This window comes from Musa acuminata, chromosome BXJ2-4, assembly GCF_036884655.1.
Source record: "Musa acuminata AAA Group cultivar baxijiao chromosome BXJ2-4, Cavendish_Baxijiao_AAA, whole genome shotgun sequence".
In the NCBI taxonomy this organism is placed as follows: Eukaryota; Viridiplantae; Streptophyta; class Magnoliopsida; order Zingiberales; family Musaceae; genus Musa; species Musa acuminata.
Genome location: NC_088341.1, coordinates 31,089,306 through 31,116,481, shown reverse-complemented (window position 1 = coordinate 31,116,481; position 27,176 = coordinate 31,089,306). Strand labels below are relative to the sequence as shown.

Below are 27,176 nucleotides of genomic sequence, written 5' to 3'. Positions count from 1 at the left end.
TCAGTTTACATTGCATTTAAAGTAGACGATTTTTCTCTCTGATTTTGAAAATGGCCATATCTCTGATCTTTTTTTGAATTGGTCCTAAGCTGTTAGTAAAACCTTCCTGTGCCGGATCTATGGTTGTTGGTTCTATGTTTGATCAGTACTCTGAATATAGAATGAGGAGTTTGCATAATGCACTGATCCCCAACTTTCTTATGTTTGATTATGTTATCATATCTTGTAATGCTTGATTGGCGACTTGGTTATTCATAATTTCTTTCATATTACTGTTGCTGGTACAATAGTTGTTGCCATGTAGAGGCAGACTGTCTTTAGTATCATGGTACTGCCCTGTTGTGGGAGAACAACTTGCAATAACCAATTTTTTCCTTTCTTAATGATGCTAGGGTTAGGCTCAGGCACATGTTATATATGGAAGTGCTCTATAATTCCTTTAGTATCATGTTGCTGCCCTGTTGTGCGAGAACAACTTTTAATAACCTTGTCTTCCTTTGCTTAACGATGCTAGGGTATTTTTTCCTTTCTTAATGATGATAGGATTAGGCTCAGGCACACATTATATATGGAAGTGCTCTATAACTTCTTGGTACTGTTACTGATGTTGCAAATTACTTTTCAGTCTTCCGTGTGGATTAGGTTTATGTTGGTTTGGAAGTTCTAAATTACGTTCTAGTTTGGTTTTGTGTTTATTTATGTAAACAGGTAATGTACTGTAGTCTGACCAGATATTATATTGTAGCTGGAAACTTGTTTTCACATTGGTGTCTGATCTTCTAAGCCTGATTGCTTCTCATTTTGGACTAAATTGTTTCCAGGAATGAGTTTTTATGAGTGTTGTTGTGTAGTTATGGGAGACAACCACGTTACAGAATGTAACTGCTAGATATGAGTTGTTACCTCATGTACATCTTTGGTTCTGTTTCATAGGAAGGCTCTCATTCAGTGCCTTATGGAGGAAAGTGCTGGTTAAAGCTGCTAATCGTGTAGATATGATAGATACTGTAAATGCGTGGTATCCAAGTTTGGAACCACTTATCCCGAAGCTTATCGGTAGGCTGTTTTCTATATTCGATTTATTTGTGCCTGCTGAGTGGACTTCTATTAAATGCTTCTAATGCTGCAGATACTTACGAAATAGCACGCTCTTTTGCTTCCTCCCAATTGGGGGCAACCCAGGGTGGTGGGGTTGATTCATCTTGTGCTTTAACTAGGTTTTCATTAAGGTAATTAGTCTCTCTGGCTTTCTGAAAAACAATACCTTGTCATTCCTGGTAACTCATTTTTTCTGCTGACTTTGTTAGGGATCTTTTGAAATGGTGCAAGAGAATCTCAGATTTGGATATTAAGATCACCATCTCTAATTTTGGATTGTTGAGTACTGATTGTCAAGATATATACCAAGAGGTCTTCGTTACTTCCTCTATACATCTTTTATAAGATATGAACTTTTGAAACTTATGTTGGATGTTCTGTGTGGTCTAGGCTGTCGATATTTTTGCTGCTTATCTCCCTTGTTCACAAAAAAGGCTGTTGATGATGAGAGAAATTGCTAAGATTTGGGGTGTTCCTCTACCAGAGGTGGAAAATGTTTATCCTCCTAACAAGCCCACCATTCAGGTTTATCTTATTTGGCACTTACTGTTTTTCTGTTTCACGGCTTGTTGTCCTGCTTATAATCAATGGTTCATTGCAGAGTGGACGGTCGGGTCTACGAGTTGGAAGAGTTGTTCTCCCATTCACTCAGATTGCAGTTTGTTCAATAACTCAAAATATATCTATCTAATATATGTTCTTGGTTTTATATCTGATACTTTTTTTTATTGTCCAGAACTTCCATCCAAGTCGACCTTTTGTTGGTATTCACAGTATCTTGCATGTTCTTGAGAGGATTGCTTGTTCTGTTAAGCACAATCAACCTGTTCTTCTAGTTGGAGAAACTGGTACTGGGAAGACAACAGTTGTGCAGAATCTGGCAATGAGACTTGGACAACCACTCACTGTGTTGGTCTGTGAAAAAAAAGACGATCTGCCATTTCTATTAAGTCTTTTATCATTAGTATTAGCTAGTAATTCTTATACAAAAATATTTCTTGGTGCAGAATTTGAGCCAGCAAAGTGATGTTGCTGATCTTTTGGGGGGGTATAAGCCCGCTGATGCACGCTCAATATGCATTCCCCTTTACCAAGATTTCAAGGAATTGTTTTGCAGAACCTTCTCCGAGAAGGTCTTGACCACTTATCTTAATTTAGTTCTATCAATTAACAATTGTAAAACTGATGAATCTGTAATTTATTGAATAGGATAATGAAGCCCTTCTTCGCCACTATGAAATATATGCTGTGCAAAGGAATTGGAAAAAGCTACTACATGCATGTCAAAAATCAGTTGAGTTTGTACAGAAGTGTGCTGGTAAGGAAGCCGCAATAACTTCTGGCTCAAAGAGGAAGAGGCCTTTATCTGAAAATGTTCTGCATGAGTGGGAATCATTTTCTTCAAGACTTGATGCTGCACGTAAGCAGATTGGCACCTCTGCGGGTGTCTCATTTAAATTTGTGGAGGGAGCTTTCATAACTGCTCTAAGGAATGGTTATTGGATTTTACTCGATGAGGTCAATCTTGCTCCTCCGGAAACTCTACAGAGAATTAGTAGTGTTTTAGATAGCGAGAAGGGTACCCTTTGTCTGTCCGAAAGGGGTGATATTGATCATGTAGAACGCCATCCATCCTTCCGCTTGTTTGCTTGCATGAATCCTGCAACGGATGCCGGAAAACGAGAATTGCCATATTTTTTCAGAAGCAGGTTTACTGAATATTTTGTAGATGATGTATTGGACAATGATGATTTGACTCTATTTGTTACTCAATATATGGATGAGGATAACACCGACAGAGAATTGTCTAAAAGAATTGTTAACTTTTACACAGCAGCCAAACGAGAATCAGAGGAGAGGCTGCAGGATGGGGCTAACCAGAAGCCACAGTTCAGTTTGAGGTCTCTCGCTCGTGCACTGGAATATACTAAAATGGCAAAGAAAAGCTTTGGCTTCCAGAAAGCTCTTTATGATGGGTTTTGCATGTTTTTTCTTACTTTATTAGATGGCCCCAGTGCAAAAATTATGCATAAAATGATAGTTTCTTGCATCTTGGGAGGAACTATACCCAAAAATATTCCTTTTGATGATTATTTCACTGACAGATCGAAATGTCAAGATGTGCCAGATTCGGATGGTTTTTTGGAGGATTATATCCTTACTAAAAGTGTCAAAGAAAATCTTAGTAACCTAGCACGTGCAGTTTATATTAAAAGATACCCAGTTCTTCTGCAGGGCCCAACTTCTAGTGGGAAAACTAGCCTTGTGCATTATCTTGCTTCAGTTTCTGGTCATGAATTTGTACGAATCAACAATCACGAGCATACTGATCTACAGGAGTATTTTGGCACTTATATAACTGATTCCCAAGGAAAACTTCAATTCCAAGAAGGTGTCTTAGTAAAAGCTGTGCGTCATGGACAGTGGATTGTTTTGGATGAGCTAAATCTTGCTCCATCAGACGTGTTGGAAGCCTTAAACCGGCTACTGGATGACAATAGAGAAATATTTGTACCTGAACTTCAAGAAACAATTCCTGCACATCCTAATTTCATGCTTTTTGCAACCCAAAATCCACCTACATTATATGGGGGGCGAAAAATGCTGTCTCGAGCATTTCGCAATCGGTTTTTGGAAATACATGTTGATGAAATTCCTGATGATGAACTAACTAAAATTTTGGAGTTGAGGTGTAAGATTCCTGCAAGCTATGCTTCAAAAATGGTTGAAGTAATGAAGGACTTGCAGTTGCATCGGCAACACAGCAAAGTTTTTGCTGGAAAGCATGGTTTTATTACACCACGTGATTTGTTTCGATGGGCAAATCGGTTTAGGATGTTTGGAAGGACCTATGAGGATTTGGCAAAAGATGGGTATCTTCTTCTTGCTGAAAGACTGAGGGATGAAAATGAAAAGAACGTGGTACGAGAGACGTTGGAGCGTCATCTTCGTGTGCGAATGATAATGGATAAGTTGTATAGTGTATGTCTATGCTTTTCCTATATTCTGCTCTTAAATAAATGCATTTTGTTTTAGATTTTGGCTCACTGATTAGTGCTAGTTTGATTCTATTTTGTTGTGTTTAGTTTTATAAACATCCCATTGATTTTCTCTCCCTATGGTGAAATGTAACCTCTTGTTGTGAACTCCTACATCACAGGAGGCTGGTGCGTAAGCATAGCCAAGCTTAGTTTATACCAGTAACTGCCTCTTTCTTGTTACGCTTTGTATGAGGTAACCTATTATCATAATGATCTGGCAGATGAGCTTTTCTTTTGTAATCCATAACAATCTTTGCATGTTCTTACAACACACCTTTTTTTCAACTTTGATCACATTGTGGTTTTGTTGAAAGCAAAATGTTGGATGCTATCTTTTTTTATTGTTCATCTGGAAGGATAATTTGCGTTGGGCTGTTTCTTCTTGCTATATCTTTGTATATAGCCATTGGTTTGTTTTACATTGAATATATTTCCTTGAGAACTTTGAAGCTGGACATGCAGAAGGCATGCCAAGGAACACAGACTCAATTAAACTTCTGATTTTTAATTCTTAACTAGAGAAATTTCTTGCTTTTTTGTTCATCTTTGTGCTGATAGACAATGTTACTTGACTTTTTTATGGGGGTAATAGGAAGAAGATCAAGATGAAACTTCTTATGCATTATCCGAAAACCCTGGAGTAAAGGAAAGCTTTGGAAGGTGACTCATTAATTTCTTTAATTTCTTATTTGTGGCAATCATTTTTTATTCTTGGGATTTTATACTATACATTGTTCCTGCTGTTGCAGTATCACGTGGACTAACAGTATGCAGAGGTTGTTCTTTCTTGTTGAGCGCTGCTACAGATTGCGTGAGCCTGTTCTTCTTATTGGTGAAACTGGTGGTGGGAAGACAACTGTATGCCAATTGCTAAGTGTTTTTCTAAAGGCAAAGTTGCATATCTTAAATTGCCATCAGTATACCGAGACTGCTGACTTCATTGGGGTTGGCTCGACTTCTCACTTACCTTTCCTCTTTCTCTGTGTTCTTCCATGCATGTTACAAGGGACAGTAATTTATGAAATTTATGCAATTGTTGTGTGACAATTCTTTTTGTTTGACATGTTTTTTACTGTCAGGGATTCTATCCTGTACGAGATCGTTCACAATTGGCCAATCAATTCAAACAACTGGTTGAGCAGATCAAAACATCCAAATTCTTTTGCTTCTTTCCCAGAGATGTTGTATGAATTTTCATATACTTTGTGCCTTAATTTTCTATGAACCTTTATTACTGATGGCTTCTGCTTGCTGATGCATTATACTTGTCATGCAGGAACTGTCATCTGACATTTCACAAGCTTCTTTGACTATAAACGTTTTGAATGACGTAAAGACAACCTTGCATGCAGCTATTGCTCCACAAGATCTTGATGTGTTTGAGCAGTTGAAATTGGGTCTAATGCAGCTCCATCAGAAGTGGCAGACCATATTCCTTTGGCAGGATGGACCCCTTGTGCAAGCAATGAAGGATGGAGATCTTTTTCTAGTGGATGAGATATCCTTGGCTGATGACAGTGTTCTTGAACGTTTGAATAGTGTCTTAGAACCTGAAAGGAAACTGGTAGGTTTTTCTCATACGAGATGACATGTTTGTGCTATTTGTATTAACAGAAGTTGGCTTTTGAGAGATATTTGAATCCAATAAACCTGAAAGGAATCTGCTTGATTATAGTACGTGGAGATCTTTGGATGAATTAAAACAAATTTAAATAGAAGTTATGGGCAAAAGTAGTATCCTGATATGAGTTTGTGTTATTCAAAGAACTTGGAAACCAAATGACCAGTTTATTGGATATTCACCTACTTTCCATGTCTATTAATCTAGTTTTGAGTACGAAGTATGTCCAGTCTTTGATGCACAAGAATGTGGAATCATGGAAGTGAGGTTCGTGAAAACCTGCTTTTTTGGAGAATGTTTGATCTGGTCGGACTGCTCACCAGTTTGCAAAATACCCTGCGGTACTGAAACATATGCACTTTATTTATCGACAATATATCAAGATATACTGCACCACCCCAAGAGTGGAACATCAATTTGTTCCCAATATTTTATTCTTTCATTAGTAAATACTTATCTTTCTTAGATCATGTTTGGACAAATGTGATAAAAGGCCTTGTTCAGGTTTGTAGGTAAACTGATCATTTGTGATTAGGTTTATTTATAAGTGAAGCTTATTGACTTTTACTTGTTGACCTGATAGTGAAATCTTAGCCTTTTCCTTTATTACAACTAACTTCTCTTGTTTAGGATGGTTCTTCTTTTTTATTAAATGAACCTTTGTACGATACCCTTGTCAGAAGCTAGTTTGTTCTTCTGCATATTCTGCTGCAAATCGGACAGTTGTCTTTCAATTTGGGCACTTGATTGGGCACCTTTCTTTTGAGTGTTCTCTAGGACTTGCATGCCCGGTACTCTGTTGTATTCTATATTTCCAGTATTTCCTTTTTTTTGTTCTACTTATCTGAGTCTTGTGTTCTTCTCAAATATCTGCTGTTTGGTATTTGCCAAAATGTGGCCAGAAGCTGTTTTGATGGACATGATGGTTTAGGGTTCCTGATGATCTTTGACGCCAATACAACAATCAGAGCAGAAGTGGTATTAAAATTGAATGTTCTGGGGCCTATGTTGTTCTTATTATTGGCTCTTTCCTTTTTCTTCTTGACACTCAACTCTTTCTTCATTCTTGCAACTCTGATTAGGTTTTGTCCTTATCTCCTTACCTTCAACATTAGATTCCCTATGCTTCCTTTGTGGTTACAACTGTTCAACTATTTCCACATTGCAATAATAAAATGCAGAGCATAAAAAAAGCATGCACCATGTTGCCTTGCCAGTTGTATGTTTACTTATATTTATATATGCTGACTTAATGCTGAACTTTGTTTCGTAACGAATGTGACATTTGGAATTACACTTATTATTGCCACAATTACGTTCAAAATGCCTACTTGGGCCAATCATGCCTTCCTTTGGCATTGAGTTCATATTTATATAAATATCCTACTATTCACTGACCAAACATCACTGACCTGATCTTTTAAAATTTATTTTAGTTGACCTGATCTTTTAGTTGACCTGATCTTTGGCATTGTTCCTGTGTATTTGTTGGAATAAATTCTACACGACAAACTTTAGGAGGGTTTTAGGCTAGATTATATCAAGAGAAACTTGAGGGTTTTGTTAAAATTAATGGACAATAATGCCCTTTTGTAGTGAAGTTGTGTTAAAGTTTTTAGAGGGAAAGAATGATGTAAATATTTGCATAAACAGAATTTGGATGATTAAATTGGAAGGGGGTTTCAAATGTCAAATGTGTTATGTGATTGTTGTGTATCGATGGATTAAATTGAAAATACAATTGTAAGATTGATGATGTTTTATAGATCTGATTACTGGGTAGCTAGGAACAACATATATTTCAGTACATGGATGTTGAGAGAGATGTGTATTACTAGAATGAGGAGCAAGAGGAATGCCAGTTAGGGATACTATTTTATTATTGAAAATAAAAATTTCGAAAATAAACTAAGATGATATTTAGAAGTTCAATGGAGACCTATACATGGTGAAATAAGGCATGTCAGTTAGGGTTACTGCTTCTAGAAGTAAAAAAAGACAATATTTACCTGAAGGCCTTTCATGTAAGTTGTAACTACAGGCTATGGCGATATATTTCCCATCAGATCTTCTCAATTACTTTCATTTGTGACCATCTTTTACTATTCTTCCTCGATTACTTAATAGAGTTACTAAGGTGAAACAAGGCATTTCATTTGTGACCATCTTTCATTTCGAAAATAATCTAAGATGGTATTTAGATGTTCAATGGAGACCTATACATGGTGAAATAAGGCATGTCAGTTAGGGTTACTGCTTCTAGAAGTAAAAAAAGACATAATATTTACCTGAAGGCCTTTCATGTAAGTTGTAACTACAGGCTATGGCGATATATTTCCCATCAGTTCTTCTCAATTACTTTCATTTGTGACCATCTTTTACTATTCTTCCTCGATTACTTAATAGAGTTACTAAGGTGAAACAAGGCATTTCATTTGTGACCATCTTTCATTTCGAAAATAATCTAAGATGGTATTTAGATGTTCAATGGAGACCTATACATGGTGAAATAAGGCATGTCAGTTAGGGTTACTGCTTCTAGAAGTAAAAAAAGACATAATATTTACCTGAAGGCCTTTCATGTAAGTTGTAACTACAGGCTATGGCGATATATTTCCCATCAGTTCTTCTCAATTACTTTCATTTGTGACCATCTTTTACTATTCTTCCTCGATTACTTAATAGAGTTACTAAGGTGAAACAAGGCATTTCATTTGTGACCATCTTTCATTTCGAAAATAATCTAAGATGGTATTTAGATGTTCAATGGAGACCTATACATGGTGAAATAAGGCATGTCAGTTAGGGTTACTGCTTCTAGAAGTAAAAAAAGACATAATATTTACCTGAAGGCCTTTCATGTATGTTGTAACTACAGGCTATTGCGATATATTGTTCATCGTATTGTTCATGAAATGTTGTTCATTTCAGGTATGAGTGGTTGTAATTCATATTAAATAACTGACTTAGTTGTTATACTTTTAGCTGCATTTTATTCTAATTCTTTCAGGGAGAAATATTTAAAGTTGATCATTGCAAATACTTCCATATATTTTGTGTTTTTCTCATCCAATTTATTATATTTCTCGCTTTGCAATCTCGTCTTGATAGTATATAATTTTGGCGAGAACACCTCCTGAATGTCTCTTGCGTCGTAGAATTGCAGTATATAATTTTGCTTACATCATATTGCATTATTCTTCTGTGGCCTAATGTTGTCACTTCCTACAACAAACTTAACTAGGTAAATATAAGTTGGTGTTTTTGACCTGGTACTAGGTGTCATCATCTTTGAAATCATTTTATGGGTAAAAATGGTTAAATCAGCAGAGTGTAGTACTTTAATTTGGGTCCCTGCATGTTTTTATAATCTAATTACGTATTTGAGATCTTGGTTCCAGAATTTATTTGGTTTATATATATACTTGTAGTCATTGGCTGAGAAAGGTGGTGCTATTCTTGAGCGGATAACGGCACATCCAAACTTCTTCCTTCTTGCGACAATGAATCCTGGCGGTGATTACGGGAAGAAGGAACTATCGCCAGCACTACGAAACCGTTTTACTGAGATATGGGTTCCTCCTGTGAGTGATATAAAAGAGCTTACAAGTATTGCTGTAGAGAGGTATATACTCCTTCCTCCCTATGATAATTTCTGATTCTGATCATCCTGTTTCCAGTTACCTTATTTTGTGCTATTCTTTAGTGACAATAGAGATGACATTTTGTTATTTTTTTTACTTTTGTGCAGATTCATTAAGCCAGATTTGTCAGGCTTTGCCAATTATATGCTAAGCTTCTGGGAGGTACATAGCAACTTCTTTGTCTTGATTTGAGGAATCAGCTGTTTGTTTGATTTGACAAGCTATTCTCAAGTCATTGTGCATATGTGGCTGACAGTGTAATTGTACATATAAGCTTGGCTTTGGATTTTGTGACCTATTGCATTTTCCTCTTTGACCATATACATATCAGGGCAATTTGGCACTGATATATTGTTATGTTCTTAAAGCTCACACATTTTGACCATTAACATTCATAGTTAATCAACACCAAAGGATTAGTTGACATGCTTCTGGTTGGTAAAATATTTATATACAGTTCTACCTCATGCTATATTGATTACAGTTTTAATCATTTGGCCTAAAGACATTGTCAACAAAGGAAGGATTTGAAATTTTTGTTGACATTGGGCAAATACGACACTATTTAAGAGATTCCTTCTCTTATTGTCTAGGAACTCATTTACTTTTTTATTTTGAGACTACTGCCTCTGCCCTACCTTTGGAAAATGGTGGTGCCTGCTTTTATGAGTATGAAGTTGATGGTATCAAACAGATCTCTTGCTCGCCTTCTCATCCTGAGTTATAGTTGGTTATTAAAGTACCTTGATGGTCTGGATCTCAAGAAGCTTGATAGCAACTTTCCATTTTCTTAAAATTTTCCACAATAGCTTCTTTTATCTGAGGGCTTTGTTTTTTGTTGAATATTTGCCTTAACCACTTCTCTGATTGATTCCAAAGTTTGTTCTCCCCATACCATTCCTTATTTTCTTTGGAGATGTATTGACATACACTTGCCCATGCAATGTGTCGATTGTTGCTCTCCCTCATATTTTTTGACATTTTCTTTTTGTATTAAGTTAGGATGACATGTCTCATTTGGATGAGATTTGATTGGATTGCAAGTTGATTGTGACCTTTCTTCTAATGTGTCCCGAGGAAAGACTCTTTTATTGAGGCAAAAATCTTTTCTAACCATAATTGTTTGGCAATGGTGGCTTTTAATCATAAAATTAAACAGAGATTATTCTTGTTTGTCTCATTTTTTAACATGTGAGGCTTGATGTATGTTACTGAATTATTGATGAACTAGTAAGTTGATCCCTAATGTTCCAATCTTCCTTTTTTGTCTGGAAAAACCTTATTCGATTACTTTGCTTTTATTTGGATCAGGCTATATTTCATATTTGATCTAATACCTGATATTTTTTGTCATTGAGGTCAGTGGTTGAACAAGTTGCAAATTGGAAGAACTCTTACAGTGAGAGATCTATTATCATGGGTTTCTTTTGTGAATGTTGCTGAGCAAAATCTTGGACCGATATATGCTTTTCTCCATGGAATATTTCTTGTTTTACTTGATGGGCTAAGTTTGGGTACTTTTCCTTTTTCTTTCTTAATATAATTGTGTCATACCTGCAAACGCTTAGAGTTTGAATGCTTTGTACTACTATGTTAGGTTATGTATGCTTTCTTTTCATGTCTTGTTTTTTCAACCTGATATAAGGATCTAGCAAATATAGAACATGTGGCTTGAGACATGAAAGTACGAAAGGAGTTCCATTTCATAAAATTGACCATACTGATAGGTTCCCATATTGATATGCACTCAGTTTTGGTTGTAACTTTTGAATTAACCAACCAGTTTATGCAAACGCTTAGAGTTTCAATGCTTTTTACTACTATGTTAGGTTATGTATGCTTTCTTTTTACGTCTTGTTTTTTCAACCTGATATAAGGATCTAGCAAATATAGAACATGTGGCTTGAGACATGAAAGTACCAAAGGAGTTCCATTTCATAAAATTGACCATACTGATAAGTTCCCATATTGATATGCACTTAGTTTTGATTGTAACTTTTGAATTAACCAACCAGTTTATTCTTGATAGGTTATGGAGCCCAAGGTTCGTAATTTCGTATCGTACCAGCGTTTTGAGCTTTGCTCGGTAAGGTACGGTAAAGGCGGATCGAGTGGTACTTTAGGGTATACCATTTGGTATATATATATATATATATGTATATATATGTATATATATATGTATATGTATGTTTATGTATATATAGATATATGTATGTTTATGTATATATATATATATGTATGTGTATATGTATATGTATATGTATATGTATATATATATATATATATATATATATATATATATATATATATATATATATATATAATATTAAAAAAAAGGAGGCGTACGTTGCCTCGGCGATGTCGCCTCTTTTACTTCTCCTCGTTGTGTCAAACAAGGAGAAGGCCTCCTCATCTATGGTGTTCAATGAAGGCGTCAAAGGCCGCAGACGCTTTCGGCGAAGGTCGCAGGCATCTTCGGCCTTTGGCGACAAATGCGAAAAATAAGAAGCCAAGGCGTTGCCTCTTTGTTACCTTCTGGATCGGGATCGTTGAGGAAGGGCGGCGCCGGATCAGAAAGCGTCGAGGTTCTCCCAATTCTCCCTCTTCTTCGAGCGCCTTCTCCCTCTTCTCCCTCGACGCTTCTTCTTCCCTCATCGTAGCCAGACTGATACTGTCCGATAGCAGGCGGTATTATTCAAAATTAAAATCCTTGGTTGACTGAATGCTATTCGTTGCATTGGAGACATTATGAATATTCAATTTCTTTGAGGGGCTTAAAAGAAATGAAAAAAGAAAACTTGTTTCAGTTTAACTCATGATGCTTTGATTTGGGATTCTAAAATTGTGATATATGAGCTGGAATACCTGATTTTGATGTTAACAGGGCCTTAGGTGTTATGGACTCTGTATGCCAGTACACCTATAAAGACTACAAACCTGTACATGGCTTGTATTGTATACCGTACCTCACTTTTTTTAAGCTTATTGTAAGGGCTAAAGCTGAGTCTGATTTGTTGGTGTTACACAGTAGAAGTGGTGACAAGCACAGGGTCCAGAACATGAACTAATATCCTTGGTTGACCTCTGCTTGATTGCGTTTGTTTGGTTGTCTTTGGTTTAGTACAATAGGATTATGCCAGACATTCATAATTTGGCATCATCTATTCTGCTGTGCAAACATTTAGGAGAACACAGATCTAAATTGTTCATAATGATATATATATATATATATATATATATATATATATATATATATATATAAAATTGATGATGCTCATTCTAGTGAACTTTATTATAATGTTCTCTATTTGCTTTACTCTTTTGAATAGGACATGAAACCAGCTCAGGGCACAGCATTTGTAAGGTTTGTTTATTATAGCTTTGTTGATAGCTCATGTCAGCTGTGCATGGAATGTGCTTGTCTTGTTGGTTTTTAGTTCAACTTATAGATGAAGGTTCATAATTTAGATGACAGCATGTTCTTTGGACTTGGTGCTTTTCCTTGGTGATGGATGTCGTTCTCTTTGTAGGAAGGTTCTCTAATATTTATGAAGAAACTGCCCACAGATCTTGTGGTGTGTGGTTCTCATTTTCTTGTTCTTGTGTTCATGTAGCATGATATAGAAGTGGTATAGGGTAGTTGCTGACACCACCGGTTTCGGCTTTGATGCAATCTAGGTTGGATGTTTGATGATTTGATTTGTCTTGCTCGCTGTGATTGCTAATTAATTTCACATCGTGTTGCTATGTAGATCAATTTTATATGCCTATTCTTTATGAAATATATTTATGGATTCCATTATGTTCTATCATGTTGGTATGGATTAAAATCTTGGTCCACTACCAGGATGAAATTGTGTATTTATATGGGTTGATACTGGTTGGACCACAACAAATAGGAAGAGTTAGAGAACAAGAGAGATACGAGGGGAGGAAAGCTTACACTTGAGGGTTTGCCTGATGGAGATAAAGGTGACCTTGTCATGGATGTAGGGGTAGTAAATTGAGACTTGATGGAGGCTTATCCGGCAGCAGCAGAGGAGGACTTGATCGAGGAATAAGAGAGGACAGCTAATTATAGATGTTTGGACTTAGAACAAAAAAGAGGGATCCCATACATACAATGGGCTATAGGCTTATCGTCTGATAAGACTCGGTACCATTTAAATTACTGCATGGTCTTGTACAGTGCTCTTACTAAGCTCGGTTGCAGGTCAGATATACAAAATTGCATAGTCCACGTATTTGTTAACCATTGTACTGGAAGATACCGCTTTTTACTGACCAGTACAACTGAGATTTGATTCCATGGATGTACCTAAGTAGTAGTCACATTTCGACTGCTTGTGAAACATTTTATGTACTAGTCTTTGCAAAATATTGCATTCTATGTGATTGATCTTGCATTTTGATTGTTCACAGGGACAAATATTTCAAAACATGATACCAAGAAGTTGAGAGAGGACTCTTTGTTGTTTCTTGTAGGAGAATTGAAGGTGAAAGTGTGACTGTTTATTGCATATATTTACATTTTGTCAATTCCATGTATAAAATATTTGTTGTATATCTTTTTAGTCCATGCATATAATCAGATGTGTTTTGCCTATGATATCGAGAATTACAGATGTACACCGTTGTGTAAGCTTAGTTACAATGTTTCTCATGAGATTTTTTTTTTCATCGTATCATTTGTCAACATCTATTTTCCCTACTTGCATTGGCAGGGGCTTTATGCATTGGGTCATCCCTATATACATTGATTTAGTTATGACCATTATTCAAAATTTTATATATTTCTTTGCAGAACTTTCACTGTGCTTCTGATCTCCTCTTTGTTGCTTGTATACTGTTTGCTGATATTTTGAACTCTTTGTATGCTTTTTTAAAATTATTTTATAATTTAAAGCTTCACCGTTATATAACATTGGTTGTGCAAAGTGGCTTCATATTTGAATTCTTGTTTTTATGTGCTATAAAAATGTCATCTGAAGTGGTCAAATTTATTGAAAAGCCTCAATCCCACACGTTTCCTTGGTGATGTCAATGCCATGCTGCCTCTCATCCTTTTGTCATCCTTGACATTTCTATTCTTCTTTGTTAAATTATAGAAAGCTGGATCAACCATATTTTGAAGCCAGGGCTTTCTCGACTGTCTAAATTGTTTGCATGTCACCAATGTTCAATTCTTTAGGCCGATGTTTGCTTGCTGAATTCAACATCATTATTCACATCATTCCAGTTCTTTAATATTATTGTTGGTTTTGTAGCAAATTTTGTTGGTAATTAGATAGTTATCTTTTGGTATAACAGATGGCTGATAGCACATTGGTGCTGGTTGATTCACAACTTACCAAGCTGGAAAACTATGGTTGGGGTGATGGTGTAAAGCAGATGAGCATTCTTACTTGCAATAACATTGATTCAAAAGAACAGTTTGGCATCAATCCATTTTACATTTCTATAGGTAACTATAGTTGGTTTAGTTACACTTTTGGTTTAGTTAGCTTTAATATCTTCTTTGTAATGTTTTATATTGCATTCACTGCACTAGTATCTAAGTGAGGCACCCAACTTCAGTAAAAAAAAACATCTTTCCTTTTAAGCATAGTTATCTAGTTCACTTTCGTTTGATGCATCTTGATGCATTGTGCGGCATGTTACAACTAAGACCTTATATTTCAAATGGAGATAGTACTCAAATCTTAAATCAACATAAAAAAGATAAGGAGTTGGCTTGCGTCATCAGCTCTTGGACTTACAAGTCCTCTCAATAACAAATCATCATGAGAACATGATGTTGAGCTGTAAAGCATCTGATCTCATACTCACACTTCTCGTTAACTGAACATGTATTTTACTCTCCATCTGCCTTGGATCAACTTGTCAAATAATACTTTTATAATGTTATTTGGACTCTGTTGTGGACATGGAACTTTGAAATTGCTTTTCCTATGTTACGCTTTTTCTTATGCCTTCTATTCTTTTGGTGTCAAGTTTTGGTTTCTTGCTTCTTTTGGCATAATATATCTATTCCGTGAGGTTGACTATATTTTTTATGACACTTAACATTGAAAGACCTTCCTAATATGCTGGCACTAGGTTTCAAGTTCTCCAAGCTTTTATAGATCTAAAATTCAGAATGTACTCTGTTTGATTGCTCCTTGGATGCTTCTAGTCATCTTCTTGATCAACTGTAGGAATTTGTATATTAATAGTAACTTTGCAATATCACTTGGTACGATTTGGTACAACCAGTATTCACTGCTTACTGGTACACAGACCAGGATAAACTGACTGTTATGACCGGTACAGCACCGTATAGTCCCTTTACCAGGTAGTATATTTTTTTTCTTTTTATTCAGTTTTTTCCTGCTTTTCCAAACTCTGGTATATAGTACAGTATCAGTGCACAACATTATGACCCTTGATTGATAGGTTCTGTTAACACCAGTTTAATATAATTTTTTTTAACTTCACTGGCCTTTTTTTCTGTATATGTAGCGGGATCTCATATCCGTCTATGGTTTTTAAAGTATTTGTGAATTCTGCAAACAATGCTTCATGCATACTCTGCCTGCCATTCATCTCATTTTGACGATTTGTGATCTTGAATTGTTTTTAACAAGGTTGAGTCTATAGAAGAACTACTTTAAGATTTTCAGGTATCGTTTGTTCCAGAGTCTTAGTAATTCCCAAATACCAATAGTCACTGTGGTTGGAAGATCAGTTGAGCAGCAACAAGAAATAGGGTTTTGGATATAGGCCTGGCAATCTATTGGACTGGTATTATATTGGCATATTGAGCAATATACCTGTAGTGCTTTATCCTCATTGAATAAAATAATAAAAAATGAATAGTATATCTTCCGGTATTGAGCTGTTCGTTTTGATACCAATATGTATTTAAAACCTTGATATCAAGTGCTGAATTCAGAATTGGCTGCAGTAAAATATTAACATATAAGTTAACATCTACCAACTTGTATTTCCATTTGGATTAATGTATCTCTACCAACTTATATTTCAATGTGGATTAATGTATCTATCAACTTAGTCAATTCAAATGAAAGTCCAGGTTTATCTGTCGGCTGACCTTAGAATTATAATGACTACATGTTGTTGAAATGTAAGTTATTTACAAACACTGAAAGCTAAAATCAAGTTTAAGGTTGGATAGACATTAAAATTTTCTCAATCATGGATTCTGGGCCTAATAACTACATTATATCTACAACTGAAAATTCTATGAGAAAATTGAATGGATCTGTGAATAGCAGTCTCCTAGATAATTAGATCTAAATTCATAGATTTGGATCCAATATTCTTTTGGTCATTATGGAAAAAAGAAGATTAAAGAGAAAAAAAATCAAGTGTAAGTGCCTTCTTTATGCTCGTCAAATTGCCTGTCCAGATGAAAATTTCTTTGCTTGTCTCCATTGGAACTTTTAGTTTGGATAATGAATTTTGTTTTTAAGGTAATATTGAATCATTATAAATGAAAATAAGTTTAGTTTTTCTCATCTCATGCATTGGGTCTGATTTTGTGGAATTTTCTTTGTGGTAAAACTGAAAGATCTCTCTGACATGTCTCATTTTAGGTTGTAATGAGTGCAAGCATAAGGGGTTTGAGTTCCTGGCACCCACTACGAGCAGGAATGTTCTGCGGGTTTTACGTGCAATGCAACTTTCAAAGCCTGGTCTGTAGTTGTCTTGACAATTTACTAACCACTATGTGAGGATTATTCTCTTTATATTTCGCACATCATTGAGCTAACAGTACAACATTATCCAGTGTTGTTGGAAGGAAGTCCTGGTGTTGGAAAAACTAGCTTAGTAGTCGCGTTGGCAGAATATTCAGGACATTCTGTGGTGCGAATCAACCTTTCCGAGCAGGTATAAATCATACCTGTTGCCTGTGTGGATGTGGTTTACTTTTTTTTCCAGAAAATCTGTCATCTGGTTTCTCATAATCTTATTCCAGACCGACATGATGGATCTTTTGGGATCAGACTTGCCAATTCAAAGGGATACTGGAATGGAATTTTCTTGGTGTGATGGCATACTTCTTGAGGTTGGGGAACCTAATTTCTTCTTGGCAAAGTTGATGCTTTATGTATGAAACTTATTTTATTAAGGTCTATATATTTTATTGCAGGCTTTAAAGAAGGGAAGTTGGGTTCTTTTGGATGAACTTAATCTTGCTCCACAGTCTGTTTTAGAGGCACTTTCCTTATCTGATTCAATTGATTTTTTTTTGTCATGTCATTTATCATTCTTTGCTGATGCAAAATTGTGGAATTTCAGGGTTTAAATGCTATTTTAGATCATCGTGCTGAGGTCTTCATCCCTGAGCTGGGATTGACCTTTAAATGTCCACCTTCATTTAGGGTTTTTGCATGCCAAAACCCCTCACATCAGGGTGGTGGCAGGAAATGTCTACCCAAGTCATTTCTCAATCGATTCACCAAGGTAGGATGAACTGAACAAAATCATCATCTCAGTGTTGCTTGTGATGTGAATCTTTATGTGCACAGGTTTTTTTCTTGAAAGACAACAATTTATTCATTTTATACAATGGTATTACAGGTGTATGTTGATGAATTAGATGCTGATGATTATCTTTTCATTTGTCGATCACAATATCCATCAGTTCCTGAAACACTTCTTACAAAGCTTATATGTTTTAATAACCGACTTCATGAGGATACTATGATTTCTCGGAAGTATGGTCAAGAAGGTTCTCCATGGGAGTTCAATCTGCGTGATGTGATGCGATCGTGCCAGATTATAGAAGGTGCAAACTTTTCTTTTATAAATTATAAAATTTCTGATCTTTTCTTATCTGTCAATTGTTAATTAAGTAAAAAGTAATACTATAATGTGCTGCAACATGTCATTCATATTTTTTTGGCTAACGATATTCTGAAATGTTTGGTTTGACTTGCAGATACCTCAAAGGAAGCCTCTATGGACAGGTTTTTAAGTATTGTATACCTTCAAAGGATGCGGACTGTGGCTGATCGCCATGAAGTCATGAAGCTTTACACGGAGGTGTTTGGGGTGAAACCATCAGTTACTCAGTTTCCAAAAGTGCATGTCAATCCTAATTATTTGATATTGGGAAGTGCTTGTGTTGAAAGGAACCATTTCCAACCTTCAAAAGTATTAAAAAGCCAGCTAAATATACTGCCAGGCATTTTGCATAACTTAGAAGCTGTTCTTCACTGTGTTCAGCGCCAATGGTTGTGCATCTTGGTTGGGCCATATTCATCAGGGAAAACATCACTCATTCGTTTACTTGCTCATCTCACTGGAAATGTATTACATGAGTTGAATCTTTCTTCTGGAACTGATGTCACTGACTTACTTGGTTGCTTTGAGCAGTACAATTCTTTTCGTAGCTATAGAGATGTCATCACACAGGTTGAGCGATATGTTAATGAGTATTTTGGCCTACGATTGGAGCGAGATTGGAAGGGCTTAATTAATGAAAGGAGGAATTTATTCTCGAAGTGGTTTGCATTTCTGGCATCGAAAATTTGCAATTCTCATCCAACTTCGCTATTTCCGCGATTGTGGAAACACGATTTATGTAGCTCACTCAATCTATTGGTTGAGATTATTCAACAGCTGGAGCATGATCTGGAAATGTTCGACTTACCTGTTTCATGGTCAACAAATGATTTGAACAAGTTGGTAAAAACTCTGTTATATATACAGAAAAAAGGGACAATGAAGCCATCAGCTAATTTTGAATGGGTATCTGGAATCTTGATTAAAGCCATTGAAAATGGTGAATGGGTTGTTCTGGAGAATGCAAATCTTTGCAATCCCACGGTTTGTTGGCTGTACTTTCACTTCTTAATTTTGCGAAGTGTGTTGAATGTGTTCTTTATGCTTATGGTTTGACACTGTATTTTTTGTCTATCAAACTTAGGTTCTCGACAGGATCAATTCATTGGTGGAGCCCAATGGTTCTATCACAATCAATGAGTGTGGGCTTGCTGATGGTAAACCTTTGGTACTTCATGCCCATCCAAAATTTCAAATGTTTCTTACTGTTGATCCGAAGCACGGTGAGGTTTCTAGGGCTATGCGTAATAGAGGAGTGGAAATATTCGTAATGCAGCCAACTTGGCTGCCTGATGAAGAAGAAGATGAGGAAATCAATGTAAATGATGTGAAAAGGTTCTTAATTTGTTCTGGTATTCCTTGTAGCAAGTTGGTTTTAGCAATGAGCAAGGCGCATATGCATGTTCAAAGTACAGGATCATGTCTTGGTGTGCGTATCACTCTTCTTGAGCTCACACGCTGGGTTCAGCTATTCCAGCAGTTACTTATGAAGGGTAACCAGCCCAAATGGAGCCTCCAACTAAGTTGGGAGCACACGTACTTGTCATCTTTGGGTGAAGCTGAGGGAATGGAAGCGGTTATGCAAGCAAAACTCTCTTATTTGTCCGATACTGATTGGTACAGCTTCAATGAGCTGTCTGGATATTCCTTGCATTTGCCAGGAGGATGGCCAGCTCCTCTCACATTGAGACATTTGTTGTGGTACTCAAGAGAGACATGTGTAAGACAAAATTGCATATTTTTGGAGTTTTTGGCATCGCAATGTGCTTCATTTAAAGCTAATATGAGCTGTTATGGAATGCTTCCATCATGCATGAGCCAGGAATTCCAGCCTTATGTTTTACCGATAAATATGCTTCGTCATCTTCTGTTTCCAGATCTTCTTTGCGAGCATGATGTCAAGGCTACAAATGATATTGAACAGTTTGACTTGGCTCTAGCCAATAAGATGCTTTTCTTTGCTGCACACTGGTCACTGGAGCAGGCTACAGAAAGTGATGTTGCATTATATGTTTTATTGTTCAAATGGTACAGTTCAAAGGTGCAGCCATATTGCAATTTTTTTAATTCTTTTCTGAATATTCTTGAAAAAGAAAGAGATCATCCCATTTGGAAATACATTCGCAATTGTTGGAAGGAGGTAATTTCTCATTATAAGATTGATATTAGTGCTAGGCCCCTACCAGTGTTGTCTTCAGAGGTAGTTAGATTGGCTTCAGAGGCGATGTTGAAAAATTGTCATGAATATCTACACAATGCAATGAATTGTGTGAGATTGCTGAGTCTTACCTATCAGCAATGGACTATGGAAAGGGATTCTTCATGTGGTGAAGAGACTTTGCAGTATTTATTGTTGCCAGTGCTGAACACTCTGAGATGCTTGGAAGCTGATGTACTTGAAGTAATTGTGGAGTCGGAGGAACTCCAACTAATATATGCTGAGCTTCTTGAATATCATATGCTGTTCTGGAAGAGTATCAACGCATCTGATTATGATTTGTCGTCAGTAACTTGGAATTTTCTGAGGAAGAAAGTTATGAAATTGCAGCCTCATTTCTCAAAAGCTGTGGAATCTATATTAGTATGTAAATTTCATGCATTATAATTATGTTTATTTTTAAAAAAAATTCATATTGGTTGACTATGTTTGTGGATAGGCTGAGATATTTTAACTTGAATAATAATCCATTTTGGAATTCTCATTAACTATGTTTGTGGTTAGGTTGAGATTCATAACCTGAACCATATTCCAATTTGGACTTTTCACATGGAAAAGCCCACCTTATGGCGCTATGGAGGTCATCCATTTTTGCCAGCATCTGCTGATGTCTTCTACAAGATGCAGCAACTTCTGACATTTTGTAATGTGGTCTGGACGAGGACCAAGTTATTAAGGCTAAATTTTACTGGTATGAATTTTCACAATTTGGCTTTACATTTTTTAATTGCAATTATGTAGTAAATTAATAATTTGCAATGATCATGCAGATAATCTTGTGATCATGAAGACTGTTCTATCATCCGATTTAGATATTCGACAGCTGGCGCTACAAGGTGCTTACTGACTTGGATTTCTTTTGCAAGAACACTTTTTTAGTTAAATTTTGTTGGTAAGTCGTCTCATACTTTTCTTCATTATAAGAGATGGAAGTGCATGAAATCCATTTACAAGGCCAGGTTTGTCAAGTGTGGATGCCTTTGATAAAATGATTTGATAAAAGTTATGCATAAATTCACCTTTCAACTTCATGTGTGTGAAGTCTTAGAATATCAGTTCACAAAAACAAAAAGAAGATTCATTCCTGATATTGTAATTATAGACTTTACTCATTAGGATAATTCTATGTTAGTTTGGTCATCATTATTCTCTGGTGCTTCAATGCTGATGGATGATGAGTTATACTGATCCGATTGATGTGTCAGCGGATTCAATATAAAGGTGCCTATAGATAGAAGAGTATGACTCAAGGAAGAACACTTTGAAAGAACATCAGGGAAGAGTGTTAGAGTAGGACCATCAAGGGTGTTGCCCTTAGCGATTTAAGATGTCAAGTTAGCATACTCAAGCTTTATTTCACATGGTTTACAAGTTCTCTAGATAGCAATATCCCTTGGTGATTGGGTTACGTGTGCTCCTCTCATTTTTCTGTGATAGAGAACATGAATATGTCCTTGGAGCATAAAACTAAACAAAACAAGAATATTTCCTTCCCTAGGACATAAATGAATAGGTCTACTAATTTAATGAATTGAATGAGCTGTTGCACAAAGCACAGTTGCTAAATAATTGATTCAATGCACTTGTTGTTGACGATAGGATCTCAATGTTCTTATGTTTCCTATGAGGAAGTAAACCTTTTCCAAAGCCTCTATGGATAATTTCCTATCGGAATTATTGCACAAGAAACATTGAAATTATTGCCCTCACCAACCTTAGTAACTAGGATTTACCTTGTGAAGGTTTCGAAAACTTGTGGAAGCATTGAAAGAATAAGCCTTGTGAAGTTGTTTTTATCTATATAGCTTAATTTGACTTTAATATTAGTAGGGTTCACTCAGTGATTTAAATAGCGCTAGGCGCCAAAAGGCGTCAAGGTCCAAAAACGCTCGAGGCGCTAGTGGCTCGCCCGAGCGAAGTGAGATGCTAAAATATAAAAAATATAAAATATAATTAATAAATATAATTATTTAAAATTTTAAATAAAAATATGTTATTAAATTAAGAAAATCTAAGGTACAAAATCATAATGTCACATTAATAAAAAGTTTCAAAATTTAAAACAATAAAATTTTACATCCAAGTCATTCATCATAATCAATATTATCGTCATTTTCACACAAATCATCTTCATTGAATTCGTCATCTTCCTCTTGTCCTTTCTCTTCATCAAAATATGTTTCATTCTCTATGTCTTCAACAATAGCAGGAGCCGAGCTTGATGTTTTTGCATTCATTTTTCTCTTTGTCATCTGTCTTGTATATGTTTGTAATTCTTCAGCACCTGAAGCTCTTGCCACATCTCCCCATACCAATCTATCATCTTCAAATACAAGCTCGTCTTCGGCATCTTGCAAGTTGACATCCATTTCTCTCACCAATCACTCATTTGAATCATCAATATCTTACAATGAGATTGAATCAATTATATTTTGTAAATCATGATGAGCTTTCAAAGCTTGATTATACTTTATGTAAACAAGATCGTGTAATCGTTGATGTTCCAATCGATTTCTTCTCTTTGAGTGAATTTGTCATGTTATATAATTTAAAAATATATTAATTTATCTATCTAAATAAATAAATAAATTATAACAAAAATATTTAATAATCCTTACATGCTCAAAGACACTCCAGTTTTGCTCACAACCCGAAGCACTACATGTCAAACTAAGTACTTTGATAGTAAATTGTTGCAAATTCGAGGTGAAATTTCCAATTAGACTCCACCATGCAGTTGCAAAATTTATGTTATTATTAGTAAGAACATAGTAACATACTATAGATGAAATTAATTATATCAAATTATTAATATTTGGAGATGTAGTTGTCCTGGATCGAACTGTTATTGGAATTCCAAAAAGACCTTCGACATTTTTATATAAAGATAATTCACGAATAATCTTATCTTGCACCTCAAGGCTTGAAACTAATCTTGCAATGCATTGATATAACCCATCCAAAACTTCTACATCAAACCCAACAGATTTAATCTTATAAAATAATTCAGGGTTGAAATAATATCTTGCTGCATGTAAGGGACGATGAAGTTGACAATTCTATATTTCGTCAATGATTGTAAAAATTTTTTCATAATTTTTTTTATTTTCATTAAAAGACCTTTTAATCGTCTCTTTTGTTCTATCCATAGCCTCATAAATATATCCCATTGTAGGCTTATTTTCATTATTCATCAACCGAAGGACTCGAACAAGAGGACCCATTACCTTTATTTTCATTACATGCAGCAGGGTTCAAATAATATTCTACTGCATGTAAGGGACGATGAAGTTGACAATTTCATCTTTCATCAATGATTGTAAAAATTTTCTCATAATTTTTTTCATTTTCATTAAAGATTTTTTAATCGTCTCCTTTGTTTTATCCATAGCCTCATAAATATATCCCATTGCAAGTTTATTTTTCATTATCCACCAACCGAAGGACTCGAACAAGAGGGCCCATTACCTTTAATATATAAACTACATGATTTCAAAATGATGCCATTAAGATGATATCAGTAGCCTTTTTGCCTTTTGCTTCTTTTGCTCATTTGCTAGTCACCCATTACTCAGAGGTAAATATGTTTATTAGATTATGTTTTTGACGATGCACGTTCTGTAATGTCAAGAATAAAATAGCAAATCGGGTGACACAATATCTCACTAATTCTTTGTTTCCTGTGAATTCTCTCATCATATTCAAAGCCCCAATATGATTATAAAAAAATCCAACAATAAAAATTATCCTTTCTAAGGTTTTCTTGATGTTTAAGATTTTTTCAATATTCTCCAACATTAAATCAATACAATGTGCCGCACATGAAATCCAATATAAGTGTTGTCTTTTTTTTCAAGCAATTTACCGTATCGTACCGGTGTTTCGAGGTTGGCTCGGTACGGTACGGTACTGGTGTACCGAGCGGTACACCCTGATGTACCAAACTATTTTATAATTTTTTATACTATAGCACTGCTACAGTATAGCACTGTAGCAGTGCTATAGTGTAATACTGTAGCATTGTAGCGGTACCGGGCGGTCCGCGTACCGGTATGCCATCGGACCGGTACGTACCGCTCATACCGGGCGGTACCATTCGGTACTGCATACCTTGGTTTTAACACATTTAACTGAAGATAAAATAATTAAAAAATTAAAAAATTAAAAATTCAAAAGATAAATATTATCAACTAATACATAGTTGCTTCCATTGTCGGTTATGATTTGAATGACATTTTGTTCTTCAATTTCTTCCACGAACTTGTCAAGTAAATCATATATCGTTCTTCAGATTTTACAATAGATGAAGCATCTATTGACTTCACAAACATAGTCTGTAAAGAACAGTTAATCATAAAATTAATTATACTCCTGTGCCTCCTATCAGTTCAAACATATGACATAATAAAGCAACCATTTGTTGCCTATAATTCTTTATGACCATTTAATAAGTCATTTGTATAATGCAACTCTTTTTACAACAATGAAACTCGTATCTTATAATTACTTCGAGGTTTTAATCCCGCACCATATCTTCCAATAGCTTCAATCATTTCCTTAAAACTGTCTAAACGAGTTATACTAAAAGGAAGACCAGCCTGATAGAAGAAGCGAGCAATGTGCTGAATTGTTCTTCCTCTTATTTATTTATCACAAGCATCACTTATATTTTTTTGTCTAAATTTTGAGCCTCCTGCTTGCTCTTGTTGCTTCTGTGATCCTTGAAACATATATAGATCCATCGGTCTTTTTTTACCCTTCTTAGTACTCATAACTTTTTTTCATTTTTTGTTGTATATTTTTTTTTCACTTGGGTTAATACTCATAGAATTATCTTCATCTTCATCCTTGAGATGTTCAATATTGTCTTCTGGTAAATTCCCGTAAGATTCATTTTTTTGCGTCTTCTTTTCATTCATATAACTCAATAATTTTTCTTTTACCTCAAGTGGACACCGTTGCAAGCTGCTGCATTCTTGAAATTTCCTACTAGATGTTGTTTTGCACGAAAAATACCACCTCTAGTAGTCTTATCGCAGAACATGCAAGTCGCTATATTAGGATCTTTCGGATCCTTAAGATAATTATACTTTTATGTAGGATCTTTTTTTGATGCCATTGGAGACAATATTGAGTTGCTTTGTACGCTTGCCATTTATCCTGAAACCTAACAATAATTTCAAATAAATGAAAATTAACAGTATTAAAATCAAAATTATATATTATTAATCTAATAAATATAAATATTGTTACTAGTATAATATTAACAATATACTGTCGAAAGAGAAGAGAAAAGTGTAAGGGAAGACCGAGGGTGCTGATTGAGAAAAGCGGGAGCGACGAGCGACGACAGCGACAGCGGTAGCAGCGAGTAGTTGGAGAGGCGACAGTGACAGTGACAACAGCGGGAGCGGGAGCGATGATAGTGGCAACGGTAGCAGCGAGCCACGGTAGCGGGAGCGACGAGCGACGACAGTGGTAGTGGCAGCGGTAGCAGCATCAGTAGCGAGAGCAGCGATAGTGGCAGCGACAACAGTAGCAGTGAGCAGTTGGAGCGGGAGTGGTGACAGTGGCAGCGACAGCGTGAACGGTGAGCAGGGTTAGGGTTGGGAAAGTCGCGTTGATATCGGTGCTTTAGTTGGTTCGATTGAACCAACTATAGCATCAGAGATCGAACCAGACCTAAAACGCTAGTTCGGTCGCTTGGTTTAACCCAGGCGTTCGCCCGAAGCGCCCTGTGCTTGGGCTCGAGCGAGCGCCGAGGCGACGCCTCTTTGAAGCGCATCGCCTGGAAATAAAGAGAGGCGCTTGGGCCTATCCTCGCCTCACCTGAGTACCTAGGCGAGCGCCCGAGCGCCTATTGAAATCATTGGGTTCACTATATCGAGCTGTATTGCATATTTTTCCGAGTAGCAGTACGATGATCGATCTTATGATACAGAGTAGTAGATCAGTGGCGGAAGTAGAAGTTATGACATTCTCCAATCCATGCTCTACACCAATATATGCCACGATCGTCCTTGCCTCAAGAGCTGTCTCGGACATATGTGGTTCATGACGATCGGACTACAACCATCATCATATCGATGCATCAATGACATATGGTGTATTAGTACACTATGCTTTGGGATCATTTTCAAGATTGAATTTGACAAACATATCAAATTGATATATAGATACATAGGATCGAGAACCTTGATTCACCACCCATGGAGTCTCGTCGTTCTTTTTGGCGGTAAAATCAAGTATATCCGTCGATTGAGTACTTGATTTATTTGAATCTTAAAGTTTAAGTTATTTAAAAAATAATTTAATAATTCAAATTATTCTTTATAGTTAATTCAATATTAACAGAAGGAAGGTTCGGAATGTACCATAAAGTTGCTCCACAAAGCTTGAAAAAGATGTGTCACTTGTCAAAAGTTGTTACGCCTAGGCATATTGACATACCGTATGTCGGTATACCTCGGTAGATATCGCATTGATGGGTGGTCGGTATACTAGTAAGGTGAACCTTGAATATTAGATCAACACTTTTCATTATAATTTTTCTTGTTTGACAAGTCATTGATCTTAAGTGGTAGTAAGATTAAAATCTTGGTCTGATACCAGTTTCGTTAACTTATTAAACTGGTACGGTACCAATATATCAGTCAATATACACAAACACCCCGGTATTGTTGAATTAAAAAACTAAAATT

General features: G+C 35.9%; 1 protein-coding gene across 5 annotated transcripts in view; it reads left to right on the top strand.

The window, feature by feature from the left end:
* Positions 1-27,176, top strand: part of LOC135610276 (midasin-like) — a 63,039-nt gene that overhangs the window by 12,824 nt on the left and 23,039 nt on the right. For all 5 annotated transcript variants that reach the window (XM_065104585.1, XM_065104586.1, XM_065104588.1 and 2 more), the window contains 27 exons: positions 934-1,056; positions 1,130-1,229; positions 1,308-1,410; positions 1,489-1,623; positions 1,700-1,756; positions 1,835-2,011; positions 2,106-2,231; positions 2,308-4,080; positions 4,732-4,799; positions 4,889-5,084; positions 5,219-5,323; positions 5,416-5,703; positions 9,192-9,385; positions 9,512-9,566; positions 10,768-10,918; positions 13,827-13,900; positions 14,715-14,868; positions 17,003-17,101; positions 17,197-17,297; positions 17,386-17,475; positions 17,560-17,625; positions 17,709-17,873; positions 17,991-18,198; positions 18,352-19,241; positions 19,342-20,838; positions 20,980-21,166; positions 21,246-21,311. In XM_065104585.1, the coding sequence (XP_064960657.1) occupies positions 934-1,056; positions 1,130-1,229; positions 1,308-1,410; positions 1,489-1,623; positions 1,700-1,756; positions 1,835-2,011; positions 2,106-2,231; positions 2,308-4,080; positions 4,732-4,799; positions 4,889-5,084; positions 5,219-5,323; positions 5,416-5,703; positions 9,192-9,385; positions 9,512-9,566; positions 10,768-10,918; positions 13,827-13,900; positions 14,715-14,868; positions 17,003-17,101; positions 17,197-17,297; positions 17,386-17,475; positions 17,560-17,625; positions 17,709-17,873; positions 17,991-18,198; positions 18,352-19,241; positions 19,342-20,838; positions 20,980-21,166; positions 21,246-21,311 (7,248 nt within the window). The remainder of the gene's footprint in view (positions 1-933; positions 1,057-1,129; positions 1,230-1,307; positions 1,411-1,488; positions 1,624-1,699; positions 1,757-1,834; positions 2,012-2,105; positions 2,232-2,307; positions 4,081-4,731; positions 4,800-4,888; positions 5,085-5,218; positions 5,324-5,415; positions 5,704-9,191; positions 9,386-9,511; positions 9,567-10,767; positions 10,919-13,826; positions 13,901-14,714; positions 14,869-17,002; positions 17,102-17,196; positions 17,298-17,385; positions 17,476-17,559; positions 17,626-17,708; positions 17,874-17,990; positions 18,199-18,351; positions 19,242-19,341; positions 20,839-20,979; positions 21,167-21,245; positions 21,312-27,176) is intronic.